This window comes from Anopheles marshallii, chromosome 3, assembly GCF_943734725.1.
Source record: "Anopheles marshallii chromosome 3, idAnoMarsDA_429_01, whole genome shotgun sequence".
NCBI classification, from domain to species: Eukaryota; Metazoa; Arthropoda; class Insecta; order Diptera; family Culicidae; genus Anopheles; species Anopheles marshallii.
In genome coordinates this window covers 66,621,461-66,640,879 of record NC_071327.1, presented here as the reverse complement: position 1 = coordinate 66,640,879, position 19,419 = coordinate 66,621,461, and the positions used below count along the sequence as shown (strand labels likewise).

The following is a 19,419-nucleotide window of genomic DNA, read 5'->3' as shown; positions in this document are numbered from 1 at the left end:
CAATGGTAGATACGCAAATTAGCAGCAGGTTTCTGGTGCGCTTTCAAGTGTGCGTTGCAGATGGGACTGTATCGCGTGCCAATATCGTTGGGGGCAAGTGTCAAGAGCTGGTGCCGTACGAGCATGGCCAAGTCGTTACACGACACGTTTCGTTATATACGTAGCGGATGATGTTTTCGGTGGGAATGTAACAACAACGCAGCGGCAGAAAAACCCATTCATCAAAGCTGAATAAAACACATGACGAGTTCAAGGGATTTCCGTGTTGACTGGTTGACTCATTCGTAAGAGTTCGGAAATTGGGTGGTTTGAACATAAATCCTAATAAATTCATTGTCACATGTCCGTTAAAATACACCGTTCTAACGTGAAAACTATATTTTGTCCGGAGTCCTGAGAACTGCCCGAGAAATGAAAAGAGAAAAATAATTTGGTGTTTCCCCTTAATTTACACATAGCTTTCTGGTTCATTTCATCGAAACGAGCCAATTACTGCTACATTTGATAGATTTCCTGGATATCTTGGATATCGTCAGCTTACACTTGGATTGGATTCCTCCAGATCCTTTCCTGTGTATCGTTTCTTCGGTTCACAATTGAGCACAATTTCCTGCCCCCAGAAAAAAGGTTAACTCCATGATGTACGATTCCCTGGCATCGACGGGTGTTTCTTCATGGTAAAGCGGGAATCGTTTCGAATCACGACGTCACTATGCCGGATAACTTTCCACCAAGATGGCACCACCATATCTCGTTCAAAACCCAGTCAAAGTGCCTTCATATACGGCGATAATCGATCGGTAATCGCATTTGACTGTATCGTTTACCCGTTGGGTTTTGAGTAATCTAATCGGTATCGTGTTCCATGCCGCTGGCAGATGAAGTTGAAGTGATCGATCGATAGAATTAATTCGAGGTGCCGTTTTTTTTTTTTCATTCCTGATGAGTTGGGCTTTCGTCGTCGACGTCGGTAGACATCAATTGTCAGAAATCAGGAATCAATTGTCCACAGTTTTACACGAATACACGAATGTGCTTCACGCTACATGGATGAATCACATGCAGTACAGTTGCATGCTAATCCATTTCGTACCATACCTTCGTGTCTGCCACGTTTGGTGGTCAAAATCCAACGACATTATGGGCATGCTGTAGGCAGCTTGTTCATTGCACTCTGATCATTTTCCAACCCACCGCTTGAAACCGTTACCCAAACCAACCGATTTGATGTAAACGACCCCATCATCATCAGTCGATGGCTGTTCCGGACAGCAGTCCTCTTGGAACGACCCTCGCATCTTCGCTCTTGTTTGCTAGAGCGTGGGGTGTCGCCTGTTTGCTTGTGGTGCAAAATTTTACGACTACCGGCCACGCAAACCCGGATGTTTTCATGTGTGGGTGTGGGGCGGAACATCGCATTCGACGTAACCGAAACCGAGATGTCGTGCCGAGTGCGAGGCAGCTGGTGGTGGCGAATGAACTTTAACTCATCACAAAAGCGTGAAAAATGCTATTGAAATTGTGTACGTTACATGTGGCCGGGAGATCAGAAAATAGGGCCACCAACTGTTTAATCGTGATTGTTTACAGTGCGATCGGATAACGTTTGAGGGCTGCGTTTGCTTGATCAAGTGGCAGCAAACCGCCGGTTGGTGACAAATAATAGGAAAATACGGCAGGAATGTAATTGAAAAAAAGCATTCACCACATCAAACCTTTGAAGCACGTTGTTCATCCAGCGTTCGACGGTTTTCACAAGCAATACAGATAAAACAACATGAATCGATACGGTATGGTGTCTCTTCCGCGAATCGTTTATCATATCGACCTCGTAAATAGGAAGTTGAGCACCGAGAACAATCGGGTGATGAAAAGTAAGTCTGATGACTCTAATTGATGGATAATAGTTCACTCAAAAGCTGATCGATTGATTGAATATTTTCGTGGAAAACGGTCAACGTGGAACAAACCATTGTTCTTTTGTGCAATTGATTGATTGTGTCTAATTGATTGCAAGTATTTACAAATCCAAAAATGTAGATTATTTTCTATGGAATCAGTTTACGTGTACCGTGGAACTTAAACTTCTGGATTAGTGAAGAATCATGACAATGAATTTGAATACTCAATAATAACCACAACAATAATTATCTGCAGAATACAGGAACCTTGCATGATTATAGTCGGTCGTAAATGCCAGTCTTAGAATGTTGAATGGTCTTAAATGGTTGGCTCTTGACTCTCTAATCTTCTTCCAAGTACCTATTTATCAACTAAATTAATATCTATCTATCTCTCTCTCTATATCTCTCTAAATTTATCATCTATTTCAGTTCAATTTATACGCTCACTCTGTACGATACTGACAATTGCGCTCGGACAAATTTCCTTACCAACTTTTTCGATTTATGTACAGTGCTGGGTACCAAATCGGGTTGTCGGTTGTTGGGTTTCCGACAGGGATGCACATTAAAGGCCCTCCGTCCTGCTAAACGCTGCCACACAACGAGCGGTCCCACGATACCAAACATTCGCGCCCGAGTCAATGATTGATTAAATTATCATAAATTCTCGTATCTATCACTGTCGACATCAGCTATTTTTCACACTCGTGTGCCGTGGGCAAGTTTCAGCACGACCAGCGGAACGGGCACCGTCCTGAACGTTGTCCGAGAATCGACATGCATGCGGTCGGGATTTTCTTTTTGTGTGCTAGAGCGCGACCAGGCGCCTCCATTTACTATACGAGCGGCCGGGCGCCTCCATTGGCAGGCGAGAACGACCAGGCGGCTCCATCGATGGGTTTTGTGATTTCACTTCTAGCCTGCAGTTCCGAGAGCGACCCGCTGGAAGGAAGACAGGAAAAGGCAACACCAAGCGAAGCAACGCAACGAAACAACAAACGGTGTGTACCGCTTTGCTTTGCTTTTGCTCGGACATCGCTTTCCGGTCACGGCAGGATAATCTCGTTACGTGAACTTTGCTTCGCTCTTTCACTCAGTGATTTGAATATGAACTCACCTCTTGGAAGCATTACAAGCGTTTTTCTTCACCGTCCGTTCCGTTCCTCCAATTTACAGGTCACGTCCGCCAGATCGAGATTGTGGAGGTAGGTTATTTTTGCTGTCTAGGATTTTTTCCTCTCCCGGTTTGTTTGTTTTTTTCTTCCACGACATTACCAGGGAAACAGCATTCCAATCATTTTTTCTGCATCGCTGCATTTCTTGGATGCTGCCGGTATTGCATTCCACAATCTTCTTCCTTGTGTGTTTGTACCTTTACGCACACAAACACACACATACACTTATATAAGCGAATGTACATTCCATGGATAGCTGAAATAAGGTTGGCGAGGCATCGACAGAGCGACAGAAACGAAAACAACCTCATCTCAAACAGTGCTCGTCTATTTTCGATATCATCATCATTTTATGCGCATGGCTATGTGAGACAGAGCAAAAAAAAAGTGAGCTTGTTCCGCCTTCCGTTCATCAAAGCCTGCTCATAAGATACTGATGCAGAGCACAGCTCCAGCGACGTGCCGTGAAGTGATTGCAATCTAATATAATCCTTCTGATTGCATTTTTCTCCAATGTAACGAATGGTGTAGTCGACATTAGCTTCAGAATGTAAATAATTAAGGAGAGAATAATTATGTTCCCTGACATCCCGGACTCCTTGTACGACTTATATTTTAAAGCAAAAGTTTAAATGAGACTAGAATAGTTTTATACCGCATCTTTAAGGCTACCATGAAATTTTAATTATTTTAATTAGTCAATCAACATGATGCATCAACGTTTGGGTGCAAAGTAAAACCCAAATCACGAGAAATGCATCACATCTGTGTTATTTTAATTTCGCTAATTAAAAGTACTTCTTTGCAGTGCTCTGCCAGTCTAGGCCACTGTTTGGCTGTGAGCCGTGAGATGTTAGCTTGCAAAACTGAAAAAAGTAACAAATAACCAACATCGAAAGTAGTTACCATCAAATATTCAGCCAAGTAGTTTCTTTGGAAAGCACAGCAGCTCCACACAAAACTCATGGCACCCGCACAGCAAAAGTGCAACCGTGCATTTGCGAGTTTTGCAAATTACCTTGGTAAAAGAGTTTTCCACTGTTAGTGCAAACGTTTGAAAAGTAGTGAAAACTCAAACCTACACACACACACACCCCAAACTGCTGAAAGTTGTTGGTATGGGGACGGTCAGGCCGGTGTTGTCAAAGCAACCGCAATGAGCACAACCCCATTCCATGGTAGCCTGAGTGGACGGGAAACCGAATCTCTGGAACGCACAGCTCATTTTGAATGCACCCGAAAACTGGTGACTGGTGTAGCAATTAAAACGATGCGTGGGAGCGAGGAGACGATGTTGATGCAGCGAGATGGGAGGTAGTGGTTTGAAAGTGAGATGAAAAGCGAATTAACTTTCCGCCCCAAAGGGTCAAAGGAAGAAAAGTTTCAAGCAAACGTATTCGGATTGGAATTGAAATGGAATTCTGGGCATAAACAGTGGACTTATCTGCTACTTCCGTACTGCTACTACTTTATTGCATATTTTAGCTTCATGCTTGTTATGTAACTTACAGAAGCTTTGAAATTTAATTATTTAAACCTGCAGGAGAAAGATACTTGTTCATTTATTTTTTAAATCCTCAACTCAACTCTCTTTTTTGAACGATATCACCAGAATGAGTAAACAGTTCTCGACAAATAATAGCTCGAGACACTCACAACGAACAATATCTAACCGCTACTGAGCTATTTGATCTAGCGTACGGTTTTTTTTCATAAATGCCAATGATTTTTATTATTACAAAGAATTTAGCCCTGCTGACGCAAAGATATTTGTCGTTTGCATTCATCCGTCTGATGTGAGATAAACTGGCACCATAATGGGCCGGCTAATGATCGATAATCATAATCGGGTTCCGTTCATCGATACACAACATCGATCCATAATCAAACGGTGCCGTGGCACATTGCGTTCGCCCTTAAGGCAAGACCCTTTTTACAATCACTTCTAAAGAAAGCCTCTTGACCGCTTTTCGGTAAGCGTCCCGCTGCAGATCGTTTCTTTCCTTAACCCGTGAAACTAAAAGAGGAACGGAAGATCTAACACAATCCATCACCGGGGCAGTTTGTCGTCCGATGACCGACGGTGTTTCTACGCAAGAAGAGCTATTTTCTCAGTCAGCAAACCGGAAGTACACAAAGTAATTGATATTTCTATCTCCACCGTTTTGCAGGCCCCTTCCCTCCTTTGAAGGCATTAAGGGATGCTCTTGAATGAGGACCGGCTCTTGCTCGGGTTTGTGTGGAGCTGAGTGTGCTTTTTTCCCCCTTATGATATCCTGTATGTATCATGCCCGGTACATTACGGAGTGAATACGTACGGATCGGTTACCGTATCCTGCCCGAGGACGGTACGTTTTGCTCGCATGCATAGCATTACCTGGGCGCTTACTTTGTCCCGGTGCGAACAGCTCCATTCAAGGTATTCCCGGAACATGGTGCGCTCCAGGTACTCCTTAGTACCAATAATTCATCGTTTAGCATGCGGCCATAGTCCGGGTGGTTACCCCAGCCGTCCCGGTAGAATGGTAGAACGGAAAAACAAACTCACCGTCCATGGGCCACTGGTCACATCTTTTGCCGGTATAGTGTGGATGCTAGTGTGCGGTACGTTCCTTTGCTCACCTTCAACAGACCTGCACGACAGCATGTGATGACGCTTTTAAAATTCATAGCAAGAAACATAACTTGCCATTCAACACTTATCCCACACATTCGTTCACCCGAGCGCCGGAAAGCGACAGATAGCTTGTAAGACAACGATAAGGATGATACCCGATGTTGAAGACAATCTAGCAGGCGAAGACGTGCCACGCGCGGCATGGGACGGTGCGCTACCACGTTCCATTACAGAAACGACATCGTAATCGTCATCCTGAACTTGGCAGGTCCGTTTGGAGACGTTCTTGGGTTGGCCGAAGGGAGTCAACATCCATTGGCAAAAGGTTGCGCTTCTGGTGGGTACGGGTGCACAAACATTTGCAGCCACGCTATCGATGAAAAGTCAAGCACCGGGTGTCAATCATGACAGCAGCAGCAGCAGCAGATACCATTGATTTTATATTAATCGAACTATCGTAGCTCATGCAGCCATCCACTAACGCATCTGCGGGGAAATCTATTTCGAAAACCGGGAAAATTTTGACGTATGAAAACGTTCCGCTGAACAACTCTTTTTTTGCCATTTTTCCACCTCTTGATGGAGATTGATGGAAGTGTTGTTTTGCGATATGTCAAAGATGATAGATCAAATGTTTTGTAATGTTTAACCGGCTGGGGAGGGGAGGTTTTGTGCTCGCACAAGCAATATGGAAAGCGTCATGTTTATCTTGCTGTGTGTGTCATTTTTACTTTGAGACTGTCAATCATTGGAAACATTGCCAAACTTATGTTCGATAAAGATGTAATTATTTAAATTTCTGCAAGGAGATTATTTGGTTTAAGACGTTATTAAAACGTTATTAAAATCTTAAAAGAGTATTCGGATACTAACAAATAGGTCTATCGTTCTCATGACGATGTGAGGTAAAATTTAAAGAATTAATCGTTAACTTCTTGCTCCGATTTTTTATGGGATTTTTTAAAGTATTTGCAACCCAATCCAATTGGCTTGGTTAACACTTAGGCTGTACATATTTAAAGGTGAGTTACTTCTGACTTTGAGCAGAACATCATTTCAACATTTATCATCATCATCATCATCATCATCATCAAACCAATTACATTCTCCGTGTTCTTTAAAAAACCAGGCTTTGATATGTGATGAGTTAATAGCTGTTTGTTTATAGGGTTTGTATCTATCACTTATCAAAGATCGATTAGAACTCTGTGGATTGTTTCTTTTTTATGTAATTGCATACACATAGCAACGCCCTGGGAAAATCCACTGGCAAACAATATACTGTGTGAGTGGTGTTTTGTCATTGCTTTGTTCGATAGACGGTGACGATTGTACGAGACTGATAACTGGTTTCCTTCGAAAAAGTCATGAGTCAATGGGGAAAACGCGGTAGAATATTCCAAATGACTCATTGACACATTTGGCTTGTCACATTGTCCGCATCCTCCATTCGAAACCATGCGTCACCCTGATTGCAATGTGGATCAATGTTTTGTTTGCCACCTCATCATACCCACTCGCCATTCACACCAAACGTACACGGGGGGGGGGATGGTTTCGAGTTTATACAACATTTTCACACCCAGCCCGACGGTGGCAGTAAACGGATCGACGAACTTACCCAAGGCGACGATTATTAAGTTTATTAAAAATTGAATTCCATCTGCGAACGGAAGCCAACGAACTGCTCGGATGCTGTTGATAGCCGGGTGGGATGTTTTACAATGCGTTTATTTACAGTGGCCACTGTCGCTTCTCACCTCCCCCTCCCCCGCCTCCTACCCCATGTTCTCTTGTTGCCAGCAGTGTCAGTTCCGCGAGCGAGCGAATGTAAAGGAATTACTTAACGCAAGGTCAAGCTGCGAAACAATGGAGATGTGTACTTCTTTATTTGCTCTTTAAACTGCAATTTTAAGGTCACATGTAATTTTCTTCTTACATTCCACAAGAACAATGCTCCCTGCCCGGGAAAGCATAAAGGAAAGCAATCATCTCGAGATGAAGGTTTCCTTTTTGTGGATAAGTACAGTTTCTTGAGGTAAATCGTTCGTGTGTGTGTGTGTGAGAGCTCTTTCGCTCAAGTATATGCATTTAAAGCGTAATGATTCTATCGCGAGTAGAAAATGTGGCCAGCTGCTTTGAAGGAAGCCTTAAAGTGCTGTTAGCTTATGGCTTCCGCACTGTGATTGTTTCGAGTTAAATTTACAGTGCGTAAAGTACCGTGCAACAGGAAGTTCAATTTGAATCGTATGCATGCATAACTCGGCCACCTCACCGTTTAGGAAAGAACGCCTGGAGGTATGCAATAATACTCACAAAACGTGGGCATTACAACTTTCGGAGGTGCCTATATTTCACGTTCAAAAAGATTGTAAAGTGTATGAGAACACCTCATGAAACATATTGCATTTGCTCTGGTTTTAATTCTGAGTGGTGAAAATTAGTTTTTAAGAAATTTTGATTTTGCTAGTAGGAACACGATCAAAGCCATTTTTGGGTGATTTCTGAACCGCGTGTCATTTTTCACCGCCCAAATGTGACATCGTGTCTGTTCCATTACGGTCTGTTGCCGTTCGTTTAACATTTTCGCTTGGGTGTGTACATTGTTTTCCATCATCACAACAGCTCTACTCATGCCATATAGCTGCGCAGCTACGTAGGTTAATTTAAAAAGTCACAGAAACTGTGAACATTGCTCTGCTGTACCGCCAGGAAACCCGAGAGCATATTGGACGGAGGGCAAACAACTACAGCAAAAACAACACCATGACATAATAGCCAAGCTGCAAAGCCCAATTGGCTATTTAGCAAAGTATTGTTTCATCAGTCGCACTACACAACGCAATACGCACACATAAGACCGTGTTCACCGTGTGGCCGGACGATGAAGCGCAGAACGGAAGCAGAACAGTTCTGGCATGATTGCATCTGCCCACCTCAGGGCACCTAGGCGGCATTGACGTCATCGTGGGAGCCATCGAAGAATCGAAAGAAGCATAAGACAAAACGGGTCACCGGCTCAAAAGCAATGCCAAAGACACCTACCATTCCTGGGTTCTCCCCTGGTTCGCCTGGTAGCTCTTTAGCATTCGAGCGCGGTGTCCGGTGCGAAACGTGCTTTAAGTACGCAAACAATTTTTTTATGTTTTGTTTCGCAAAAAAAAACATGGGCAAATTGGGCGACAAAAGAGGGAGAGAGAAGGAGGGATGCAAGAACGGGCGATAGGGAAGGAAGTACGTTCTTCCAACGCACTGTACGCACACCGGCGAACACGACTTGTCAGACTCGTTTCTGCATTACCTTGCTTCCGTGTCACTGACCATCGTCACAATCGCAGTGTACGCAGTGAGACAGCCCCATAAGCATAAGGGTTCCCACCGAACCGATGCTGTAATATTGGTGCGCGCGTGTGTGTGTGTGTGTGTACATACGCTGTATGTGAGCGTCGCGCGTGTGGGTGCACGAAGTATTTGCGTTTTCACTTAAGCGGCACATGACGCCGGCGAGTGACGATTTGTGTGGATTTGTCTTGCGCTTTGTTTTCCATTCGCTTGCCGTTGACGTGTGGAAATGATGGGAATGTGAAGATCTTGACACTGGTACAGGGTGATTAAAACGGTTTGCTAGAATGTTTCTGATTATTTTTGTAAGTAATATTTTATTTTGAGCGAAGCTTGAGAAACTCTGGAATTTTATTAGCAAATGACGTAAGCATAGTTTTCCTAGCTTTTAGATAACTAATTTTCAAAGTATAAAGCGTCCAGCTTGGAATAAGGTCGAATTCTCTATGAACTGACAAACAACAAATAGATTTTATTTTAAAAATAATTTTAACTTAATTAAATGATTCAAACAAACATTTTATCGTCGTTCTGTTCGTTTGTTCAAGGTGCCATTGTTCAGCAAATCTGTTAGTGCTTTTTATGATACGGAATTTCAATTGATAATCTACCTTAACTGATTTTAATTTTGACAAATAAGTGTCATTCATCAACAACAACTAAGCAGCAGCATTGCGATAAGTAGTTCCCCACAATCGATTTTCAATATTTCACTGCCGGTATTTGTTACCCAACCCCAAAAGAACCCGTAACAATCGGCGTGGTGTTTTCCTTCCCCGACATGTAGCGGGCGGTTGAAGACAAATCACAGTTTCGTGCCGGAAGTCGATATTGATGAATTTGCTCTTAATCCCCTCGATAAACACGAACCATGCCCTACAGTTGGCCAGCTGTGGTTTTGCATGGTGTACTTTGCGCTTTGGCGAGTACAGGGTGGCCGAATCACCCTGTTGTGTTCTCCTCGGGCACACAAACGAAGACGCTCTATTTGTCTTGCAATCATTCCGACCAACAACGGCGTTTGCCGTCTGCTGAAGACATCAGCAATGAGTCGATGGAAAATAGGCAAAGAAACAAAACAGGAAACGGAGCCACTGTGGTGGGACGGTGAAGCGAGAGTGGGTGGGGGAGAGTTAGGGAAGAGTGAGAAACACTTTAACAAATAGCGAAGTGATCCGTTATGCCACCGTAAACGTAAATCACCAGCACACTGACTGACGCCATTTCAACCCCGCCAGACTGCTGTACTTCGACTTCGGGTTTGTTGTTCCCACTTCGTCATTGTTTCCGTTTTTGCACGGATGCAATTTTGTTTGTTTTATTTTTGTTCCGTCTTTGCCACCGTAATGTTATTACGGTGTTCTTTCCATCCCACTTTTTCGCGCTGAACTTCGTAACGCAACTGTAGTGACTTCAATCGTTCGGTAATTGCACCGCGCTCTTAGTGGTGGCACCATCACGGTTTGTGCGTAGCATGTAGCAGTGGAACAAGTTATGCTACAGTTGGCGCGCGTACGAAAGTCTAAAATAATACGCGAAAGCGAAACGTGAATCAATAACCGTCCATGATTACAGCGACCCGAAGGTGTACCACGTTAAAAACAAAGGGGGATATGTGCTGATGCACACGTGATCGGGTGTAATTCCATCGTCTGGAAGGGATGTGTTATATTCTGTATGACGTAATAATTGCACAATACTTTCACAAAACGAACACAAAAAAAAACGTGGTGGAGACGCCCGGTGAATCATTCGAAAATAAAGCGGACGCCTGGTCGTTTGTTATTTCGCAAAAGGAGACGCCTGGTGATTTGTAAATTCTTGAAAGGAGACGCCTGGTCGTTCTTAGCCACAGGGTGGGTTAACATGAATTGCAATTAGGAAGCGAAATTACTTACAATTAAGAACAGTGCAGCAAAACTACTCAATGCGTTCAGCGGCTCGAAACCTTTCCAGTGGCATCTCCAAAGCACTGATGCAATCTGTGGGGCTGACTAATGCACGCCACTGGTCTACATTCAGCGTAAATACGTGCCGCGCGATGTATATACTGTTGCACCTTTCACCAAAAAGTTACATTGAAAAGACGCCCCTAGTTGGAAGGATTAAGTTTCACCAAGAACCGGCAAGGCGTTGTGGTCGCCGGCACCCACTCCATAACGGAACGCGCTGCACTGTTGGACAGGTTATAAATCTAACGAACAACAGTTCCGTTCCTGGCGATTCGCTGCGTCACGACAGCACCGCCAGTGTGCTATTATGCTCGCTCCAAGGCCCAAGGTTCATAAGTAAAATAAGGCGCAACCCACGGTGCAAAGTTGTACGCTATGCCCTTTCCGATGAGTGAAAAGACAAGAAAAACATGTTTTGTGTTACACCGTAAAAAGGTACGGGAGCTCAATGACGATGAGCAGTGTGGTTGGTTTATTTTACTTGTTTTTATCTTTATCCTTTAAATTCCACTCGGTTATGAGTGTGTGGGTTTAAAAAATTATGTTACAAAAACACTCTCCAGTTTCAGATGTTTTTTTTTGCGAGACTTATCTTTAGCAACTCTGTGAATTTTCCCACTCCTTCTCTGTCGTTAAGGGATTAGAAGATCAGCATGTTATTAAAAGGAGTGGCTCTTCCCGGGTGAACGCAATCCCGGCAAGAGTTAGTCGTTTTGTAATTTACATTATTAATAATATGCACGTGAAACGTGTGAGTGATAGCTGAAACGTACTGAAAACTACCCTACGTGGCAATAGCACAAATGAAACAATAATAACGCACCGGATGTGCATCAAACTCTTGTGTTTGATGGTAATGTTTTGCTGATGCTACTATTTGTTTTGTTTTGTTTTTTTTTGTGTTTTGCATCCCTCAACAAACACCGAGCAGCATTCCAATTGCAAACAAAAAGGAAATGGATTTAATACTCGCTTTTTTCTTTCCATTACACCCTGACGTGGCACAAAAATAAACCCGTGTTTAATTTATGCTCCGCATGCCACCAAGCGTGCACCACATATGAACCAACGGCAGCATTAGAACCAAACCGCCAGTGCAGTTTTGCATTTTACAGTGCGGGGTGGTGGGCGACGGGTGGAGTGGTTCTTTTTCGCACTTTGCACCCGCGTTCCCACGTGTGTCCTACATTTATTGTTGAGGTTGCAGTCGACCGATGCTGGATTTGGCCCGGGTGTAAACTTACTTTTGCCATGTTACTATAAATCATATACGATTTAATTACTCTTTAACCCTGCCCCGTGTGTGCCACTGTACCGTGCCGTGGTTACTTCCGGCTACCTTACCCGGACGGATCATAAAAATCCCATCAGTGAGTATTCAAACTCTGACCACCAGCACCACCGTCACCGTCGCCACTCACGGCACTAAGGTGAGTGCACACAAACACGGATTTGGTGTGGTTTGATTTCACCCACCCACAACCCTACCCGCGGTGGGGCAGGCAGAAGGGGAGTTCTAACGGGATTTATGGTATTCGCGGACGTGCTAAATTTAGCTACACTTGCAATAGCGTGTTAGTTTCTATAAGTGTGTTCCGGGTCTGTCGTTGGGGCCGCGATTATTATTGTGTCCAAAACTAATTAAACTTCTCGGCGCGTATACACACACACACGCGCGCGCGCCTTCATTTGGACGCGCGTCATCGAAGCGTCCGGAGTGTGCTTGGGAATTAAATTGCCAACCGGATCGCCCTTGGTGCGGTGTAAGCGGGCGAAGCGGTTGTCGTTTGAAAATGGAGAACTGGCTAGAAAAAAAAATCAACGCAACCAACCCCTATTTGCCGTGATCGTGGCCAAACCGCGGGGGTGGAGATGGCGCGTAAAATGGAAACGGAATGGACGGAATTCCATATTCATTAGTAACTTTTCTCAAATGGGTTAAATGGAGTGCTAACTGAACGGTTACCAGCGCGTCAATTGGTTGGGCTAGGTAATTCTGTAAAATATTTCCGTCCGTTTTCGCTCTGCTAGGGGAAAACGTGGCTGGGTCTAAATCAGTTCTTCTACCTGCTATTAGATGGAGCTGCTTTGGATTGATGCTGATGTAAATTATAATTGCAACATGCAGAATGATTTAGACGTACAACGAACGGTTGTACACGACAAATCAATTAAACCGAACAGCTTCTCAAACGTGTGCGTTAAACACAGACATGTGATCAGTTCTTATTTCCATATGTAGATTAAACTTTAAATTTGTTTTTAAACTAGTTTCATCTTTCCAACTACAATACACACACATACATTCAGTTTCAGTTGTGCATTTCTTTTTTTGCATCATTGTTGGTGTACTTTACATTGTCCTTAGCCGACCTTCTCTAAGAGCAACATCTCAAGCAACACCGACCGAGTTCGTTATCGTGGTGAGGATTCCTCGATTCATTCTCAGTTCGGTGCTCGGTAATCTTGTTTCGGTTGATCGTGTCCTCTTCCGTTCCGAAGGTTCGACGGTACATTAATCTAATTTCATTCGGCCATGGTTCGTTTGGTCGTCGAGCTTACGGGAAGTTGGGTACCGGGAAGCGTAAGGAGATGGCCGAAGCGAAAAGTGAAACGAGCGAAATAGAAAACCGGAACTGACATTTGATCGATCGAATGACGTGGGCGGGGAGGCGTTCGTTCGTGGCGCTTAATGAAATTTGAATGTCGTAGGAAAATGGTACTTCTTGTGTTTTGCATTCAGTCGCACGAGTGTTCGGCAAGTGGGCGCAGGAAGAAGAGGCGTGAGGTGGGACAGGAGGGCTGGAGTGGAGTGTTCATCCGCCAAACGGAAGCGACCGACGGTAGTGTACCAAACCTGCCAATGGATGGTACAACGGTACAGGACACCGCAAATTTCACATTTTTACATCGAGATCGAACATCTCGAGACTGCTTTTCATCGGCATTATTCACGGGGTGTTTTTTCTCGCACATTCGCCTCTAGTAAACTAGCAGGTCGCGAGAACTCTTTTCTTATGACGATCGGATTTCGTTTGCAAGAAGTTGTGCAAAAGGAAAGGCGAAATGAATCGAAAATTTAGCTTCCTGCTGTTTGGAGACATTTCACTTCCGGAGACAAAGAGATCGAAATAAAAATCTTTACCTCGGGATTATAAACTTGATTAGATAAAAAATATATTTAACAAAGTTCAATCTAAGCAAAATGTGACAAAAACGATGCGTATTTTTAAGATTGGAAGATCATCAACAAACAATTTTCATCTCCATTCACCTTATTATTTCTCAATCAAAAGATAAAAAATCTCATCAAGATGTAAGCTAGCGGGGGGAAAAAAACATGATTCCTTTGAATGTCCCCTCCATTTTGGACCACAGCCACTCCCACCTTGTCGCCATACCGGCCCATTTAATCACCATCGATCGTAGCGTTTGATGTTCAATTTTTATCCCAATCTCATCCAACCAAAGGTCAAACGTTAATGTGAGAGATAAGTGTCAGTGGCAGCAGTAGCAACAGCATCCGGATCCGGATGTTCGCCGGTATCAAAACAAGAAGCATCATTGAAAGTGGACACGGAACGCAATCGAATCCAATGGCATCGTGTTTAGTCGCCGCCGTTTGACGAGGGCCAACAATGGCCTTCCATCTTCATCTCCAGGCACTATTTTTAGTCACATTTTTCATTGACAAACATCTGACAACGGGGAACGGGAGAGGGAGAGCTCGATGGAGGGTGCGAGATGTACGCAGGGACTCGAAAATGAATATTGACAGCACAGCCATTCGTATTTGGGCTGAGTGTTTGAGGCGTGGCGAACGAATGGCGTGTGTCGTCTGCTTCTGTTGACACTCGCAAATGGGACCGAAAAATTTAATGGACGTAGGACGATGTCAATGAGTCACGAGAAAAGGTCATACAATTGGAAAGCATGAGCATGCTAAGGACGATGGGCGGTGAAACACGCCGAAAGGGACACATTTGTCTTTTATGTTTCTATGTTTCGTATATGATTTACATCGAGTTTTACAGGTGTGGTTGTTGTGTTAGGCGAATCAAAGCGAAAAGTTTGATAAGTGTATGATAGATGCTCCACACATCTGTTGTTTCCATGTTGTCGGACAGATTCACACAACATCAAACTTGTTGGGTGAAAAATCGTTTATAAAATACTCACGGTTGAAGATTCATTGTATTTAACACATTGACGTACCTGAGGGGAGAAAAAGAGAAGAGAAGAGAAGAGAAAACAATTATTCAATAGTCTTCACAAAGCAAATCCAGAACCTTGGCTTAATGTTTCATTATAACCAAAAATTAAAATTCGCATTCAAAACTACTTCTGTAGACTTTAAATTTGAGCAATTGTTATACCAAGCTGCCAAGAACTGTTCCAATTTATAAACCCTCCAATTGGTATTTAAAACAGAATTTATGAAACGACAGAGAGTAACGGACGTGTATGAAGCAATCTACCAACAACCGACAAAGGTTGCCTTATTTTTTGGCACCCTGGTACAGAATAAATGAAGAAAAGAAAGGTAAAATGAACAAATAGTTCAGATTATTCCCAAAAAAACACCTTTCAAACAACTTCGTTTTTTTATGAAAAAGCAATAACTGTGCATTTTTTCCGAAAACCTTAGGTGTGGTTTGTGATAAACGATTGAACAGCCATTCCCACGCTAGACTTAAGATGCCTATTAAGCCACGGACAACATCCTCGGATGGCGTAAGGTTGCGATGAAATCGATGAGAAAGGGTTTTGGGTAAAGCATGATGCGATTTCCGTGTCGTGTGGCCATACTTTTGAAAAAACACGCTATTATTTCATATTTCACGGGGTTGTGGATCTAATTTTCTTATTTTCCCCCCAAAAAAAATTTGTACACACGGCACCTTTTCTCTCATCTAATGCTTTTTTCGATGCTTCAATAAAGCGGAACCGATCGAGCGAGCGAGAGAGAGACCGAGTGGGTAAAGACACGGTAACATGTTCCAATAAAGCATTGAAACAATTTTCTGCTCGAGGTAAACTTTTTTCTCTCGTATATTACCCGTTTTGGAAACTTCTTTGTAATAATGATGCTATATGTGTGCGTCATTTTGTTTTTTTTTCGTTGTATGCGATTATTTCTGAAGGTGAATACATGTTTTCTAGATAAAGAATACAAAAAAAACACATACTCCATCCAATACTTTTGCTGGTGGAAAACCCCACCTACCCCTAAGCTTTCGTGCTAAGTATGCTAAATTGATTTTGCAACATTATTATGCTGGCTTCGTCACCATGCAAGCATAATGGATGTGGTGGGCGTGCGTGTACCTTGTAGGCCGCCCGATAAAATTCATCCCCACGATAGGCGAACGATGGGGCGCTTTCGCATTTGGTTGCGGTTGATTGTTTACTGATTGCCTCCAGCGGCAACCTTTCGCAGCCTTGCAAGAGCGAGTTAAGCGGTGTCACAGCATGGCGAGGGTAAGGGGCGAGACACACCCACCCGCCCAAGCAAAGCGGCGCAAAGAAATACAATTATATTTTTCAAATCAATTTTAATGAACCCGCCCACCGAGCAACTCCACCTCGGTTTTTGGCCATTCCGGCTCTTGAAGCAAATTTAAGCAACACATGCACAAAGTGTTTGTGCGGAGTTTGTGAAATGGAACGATTGAAAAAAAAGGAAGAATCAAACCCACCACGTTCAGCAAGGGAAGAACAAAATCTGGCTTCCATTAAACAACCTCCGCACGCTGCAAAATGGCTGTTTGTTCGATGCCGGACTAAGATGAAAAGTTGAAAGCACGTCCGTTTGTTTGACTGATGCATTTCCCGATGCTGACCCACTGCTGCTTCCATTGCTCCTTTTATTTCTCCTGGTGCAGGCGGTCGTGCAGCAGCAGCTCGTTTTCTCGAAAATTGGATCATTTGTCAGTGTGCGGGCGGTGGAGTAATGTTTGCGCCACGCGGACGGCCCACGAACGCAACGTTTGAAATGCACTTTTTTCTACGTTCTGCATCCCGAATGATGCAACCGGGACCGGGTGCACCGGCCAGCTGGCCCAGTGTGGAAGGTGTTTGCGCCCATGCTCGATCATCTTTTTCGCGCAGTAACGTTTGTAGCGAAAAATTGAGAGACGTGGGAAATGCATTTTCACGTGGGTGATAAATTGCTTTAAAAGTGCACCCTGTCACGAAAGAAAATGATTCATTCGGTGCTATTTTTCCGATCCCACCGCGCACCGGGTAGAGGCAGGCAGGGAAGAAAAACGAACAAGCATTTGCCGCTCTTTCATCCCTTACGGGTTTTGATGCGTTCGTGCACAATTCGCTGTACACAACCTGCGAAGGTGCATCCCGGGTAAATGTACGGTGGTGGTCATCGGTCAAGTCGGATCATCGTTCACAGTCACCGATGTGATCGTGGTAGCAGAACGGGAAACACACGCCACAGCCGGAGAGAAAAGGAAAGTTTCCAAATCAAACAGAATGAAAAATTACTTCACGTACCGATCCATTAGCGGATAAGTTGACACTTTGCACAAATTTTGAAACCATTTAGCACTACCTTGGCGGCATTGTGCAAACGATAAAGCGACCGATTTGACTTGATGTCAGGTGGCCTTCACGATCGTCCAGATGAACTGGGATGTATAAGATAATTAAGGTGCACATGTCTCATGGATAAATTAAATAAGAGAGTTAGCTTTATTTGATGTGATCATAATACACTTTTGAATCTGAATGCATTTATTTTAATTTCATTAAATTGCAATGAGTTCTTAAAACGCAGCATTGCTGTAAATGAATCAGAAAATCTGTACTCACTTCATAAATCTGTCCTCTTTTGAAAAAAAAAATATGATAAACAAGGACACAGCATGAATACAACTAATGAACTTTTCATAACATTTCACCTCACATCACATCCGTCCATCACAACAACATCACAACTTGTGATGCCCACATCATGAAATGACACGAAATATAACAACATACATGTTTCCCTTCTATCGTTGCATCAATTCTTTCGCCACAAACCACCCGGCTGGCATGCAGGCCGGTACTGTGTAATGATGATTAATCGATATTTTCAATAACACAAATATATATGTATTGTGCCCATATCAACACAACCAGCATTGATCGCACCAACCAGACCGGTGGCAGGTGTTTGCTAAGCCCTCACGTGCAGTTGTCTCACCTTTCGCTAGGGTCTCTGCAGCTGCACGGCAAAGAGCGAAGCCGAACCTCAGCATCACAGCTCTGTCGATACACGTCAGCACACTTGGTTTGTTCAGAATCGAACAAAGAAACGATAACCACACTATTCGGTAGGCTCTTGCTATCTGGATACGTGTCGGTGCCCCGGGACCGATGCCCGTTTACATCTTGAACGTTGTAACAAATCGATACAGTAGTGTTTAACTTGCCCCTTCTATATACCCCCCCCCCCTCCCCCCTCCTTTTTCCAATCATTCCAACTGACACGTCTACAATGATATGAATCGTCAAAGTGTAAGAAGCAAAATGAAGTACGAAGAAAAAGCTTGCAAAAAAAAAGTAGCAAGAGCAGCAGAAGCTTCGGTGTCGGAATTTGGGGTTTGATTTGTTTGCTTTTCGACACTGCTACCCCTGCTACTGGCCCGTGCTCTCTACACTGACGAGGATGGACATTGATGAAGACATCCATTTCGGCTTTACGGCAACAAGGCCGAAGCCGTAAAACAATTGCGTGCTCGCTGGCTGGCCCTTCCTCTACATTCCCACATTCACATTCGCCCCCGGTGTGTATGCATGATTTGGTGAAGACAAGGACGAGGTTTAGCATGCGGATTTTTACGACAGGTAACGGAAGGCAAAACGCATAGATCATTTTGTTTCGAAGAGTGGTTGGTGAGTGATTCCATCGCACACGGGGGAAGGGTTTGTGCTCTTTTTTTATGGTTATGTTCGTGGTTGGGAAGTTCACGTTTAGAAATTAATAGGACGCCATGTAACAGTCCACTCTACAGACAGAGCATCGTTGCGAAAAGTAAAAAAACAAAACCGAATGGAGGCGATGAGTTTTGTGACAGGAAATTGAAATGTCAACGATGAATGTTAATGGTGCCGAGGAAAAGAATCATAACCGATATAAAACCATCATAAAAATAATTACATTGGTAGGACAACCAGGGTAAGGCAGTTATTAATTCTTCAGTTGATTGCAAATGTCAAATGCATTGATTTATGATTTGAAAAGAAAGGGTAAATAAACATTCCACTGATAAAACTGTCTTACATACAAAAGGGATTTTCCTTATGTTCTGAAGTTATAATATTTTTTTAATGATTTTGTTCACAACATCAGAACCTAGGAGCATAATGTAAGCATTGGGTGAACCAGAAATGTACTGATAAATTATAAAATGAACCAAAAAAATTTG

The 19,419-nt window shown here is 43.4% G+C and overlaps 1 protein-coding gene across 1 annotated transcript in view; it reads right to left on the bottom strand.

The window, feature by feature from the left end:
• The window catches only part of LOC128713050 (uncharacterized), a 126,680-nt gene that overhangs the window by 30,057 nt on the left and 77,204 nt on the right, over positions 1-19,419 (bottom strand). The window contains exon 2 of the mRNA XM_053807913.1: positions 15,170-15,205. Within this exon, the coding sequence (XP_053663888.1) occupies positions 15,170-15,205 (36 nt within the window). The remainder of the gene's footprint in view (positions 1-15,169; positions 15,206-19,419) is intronic.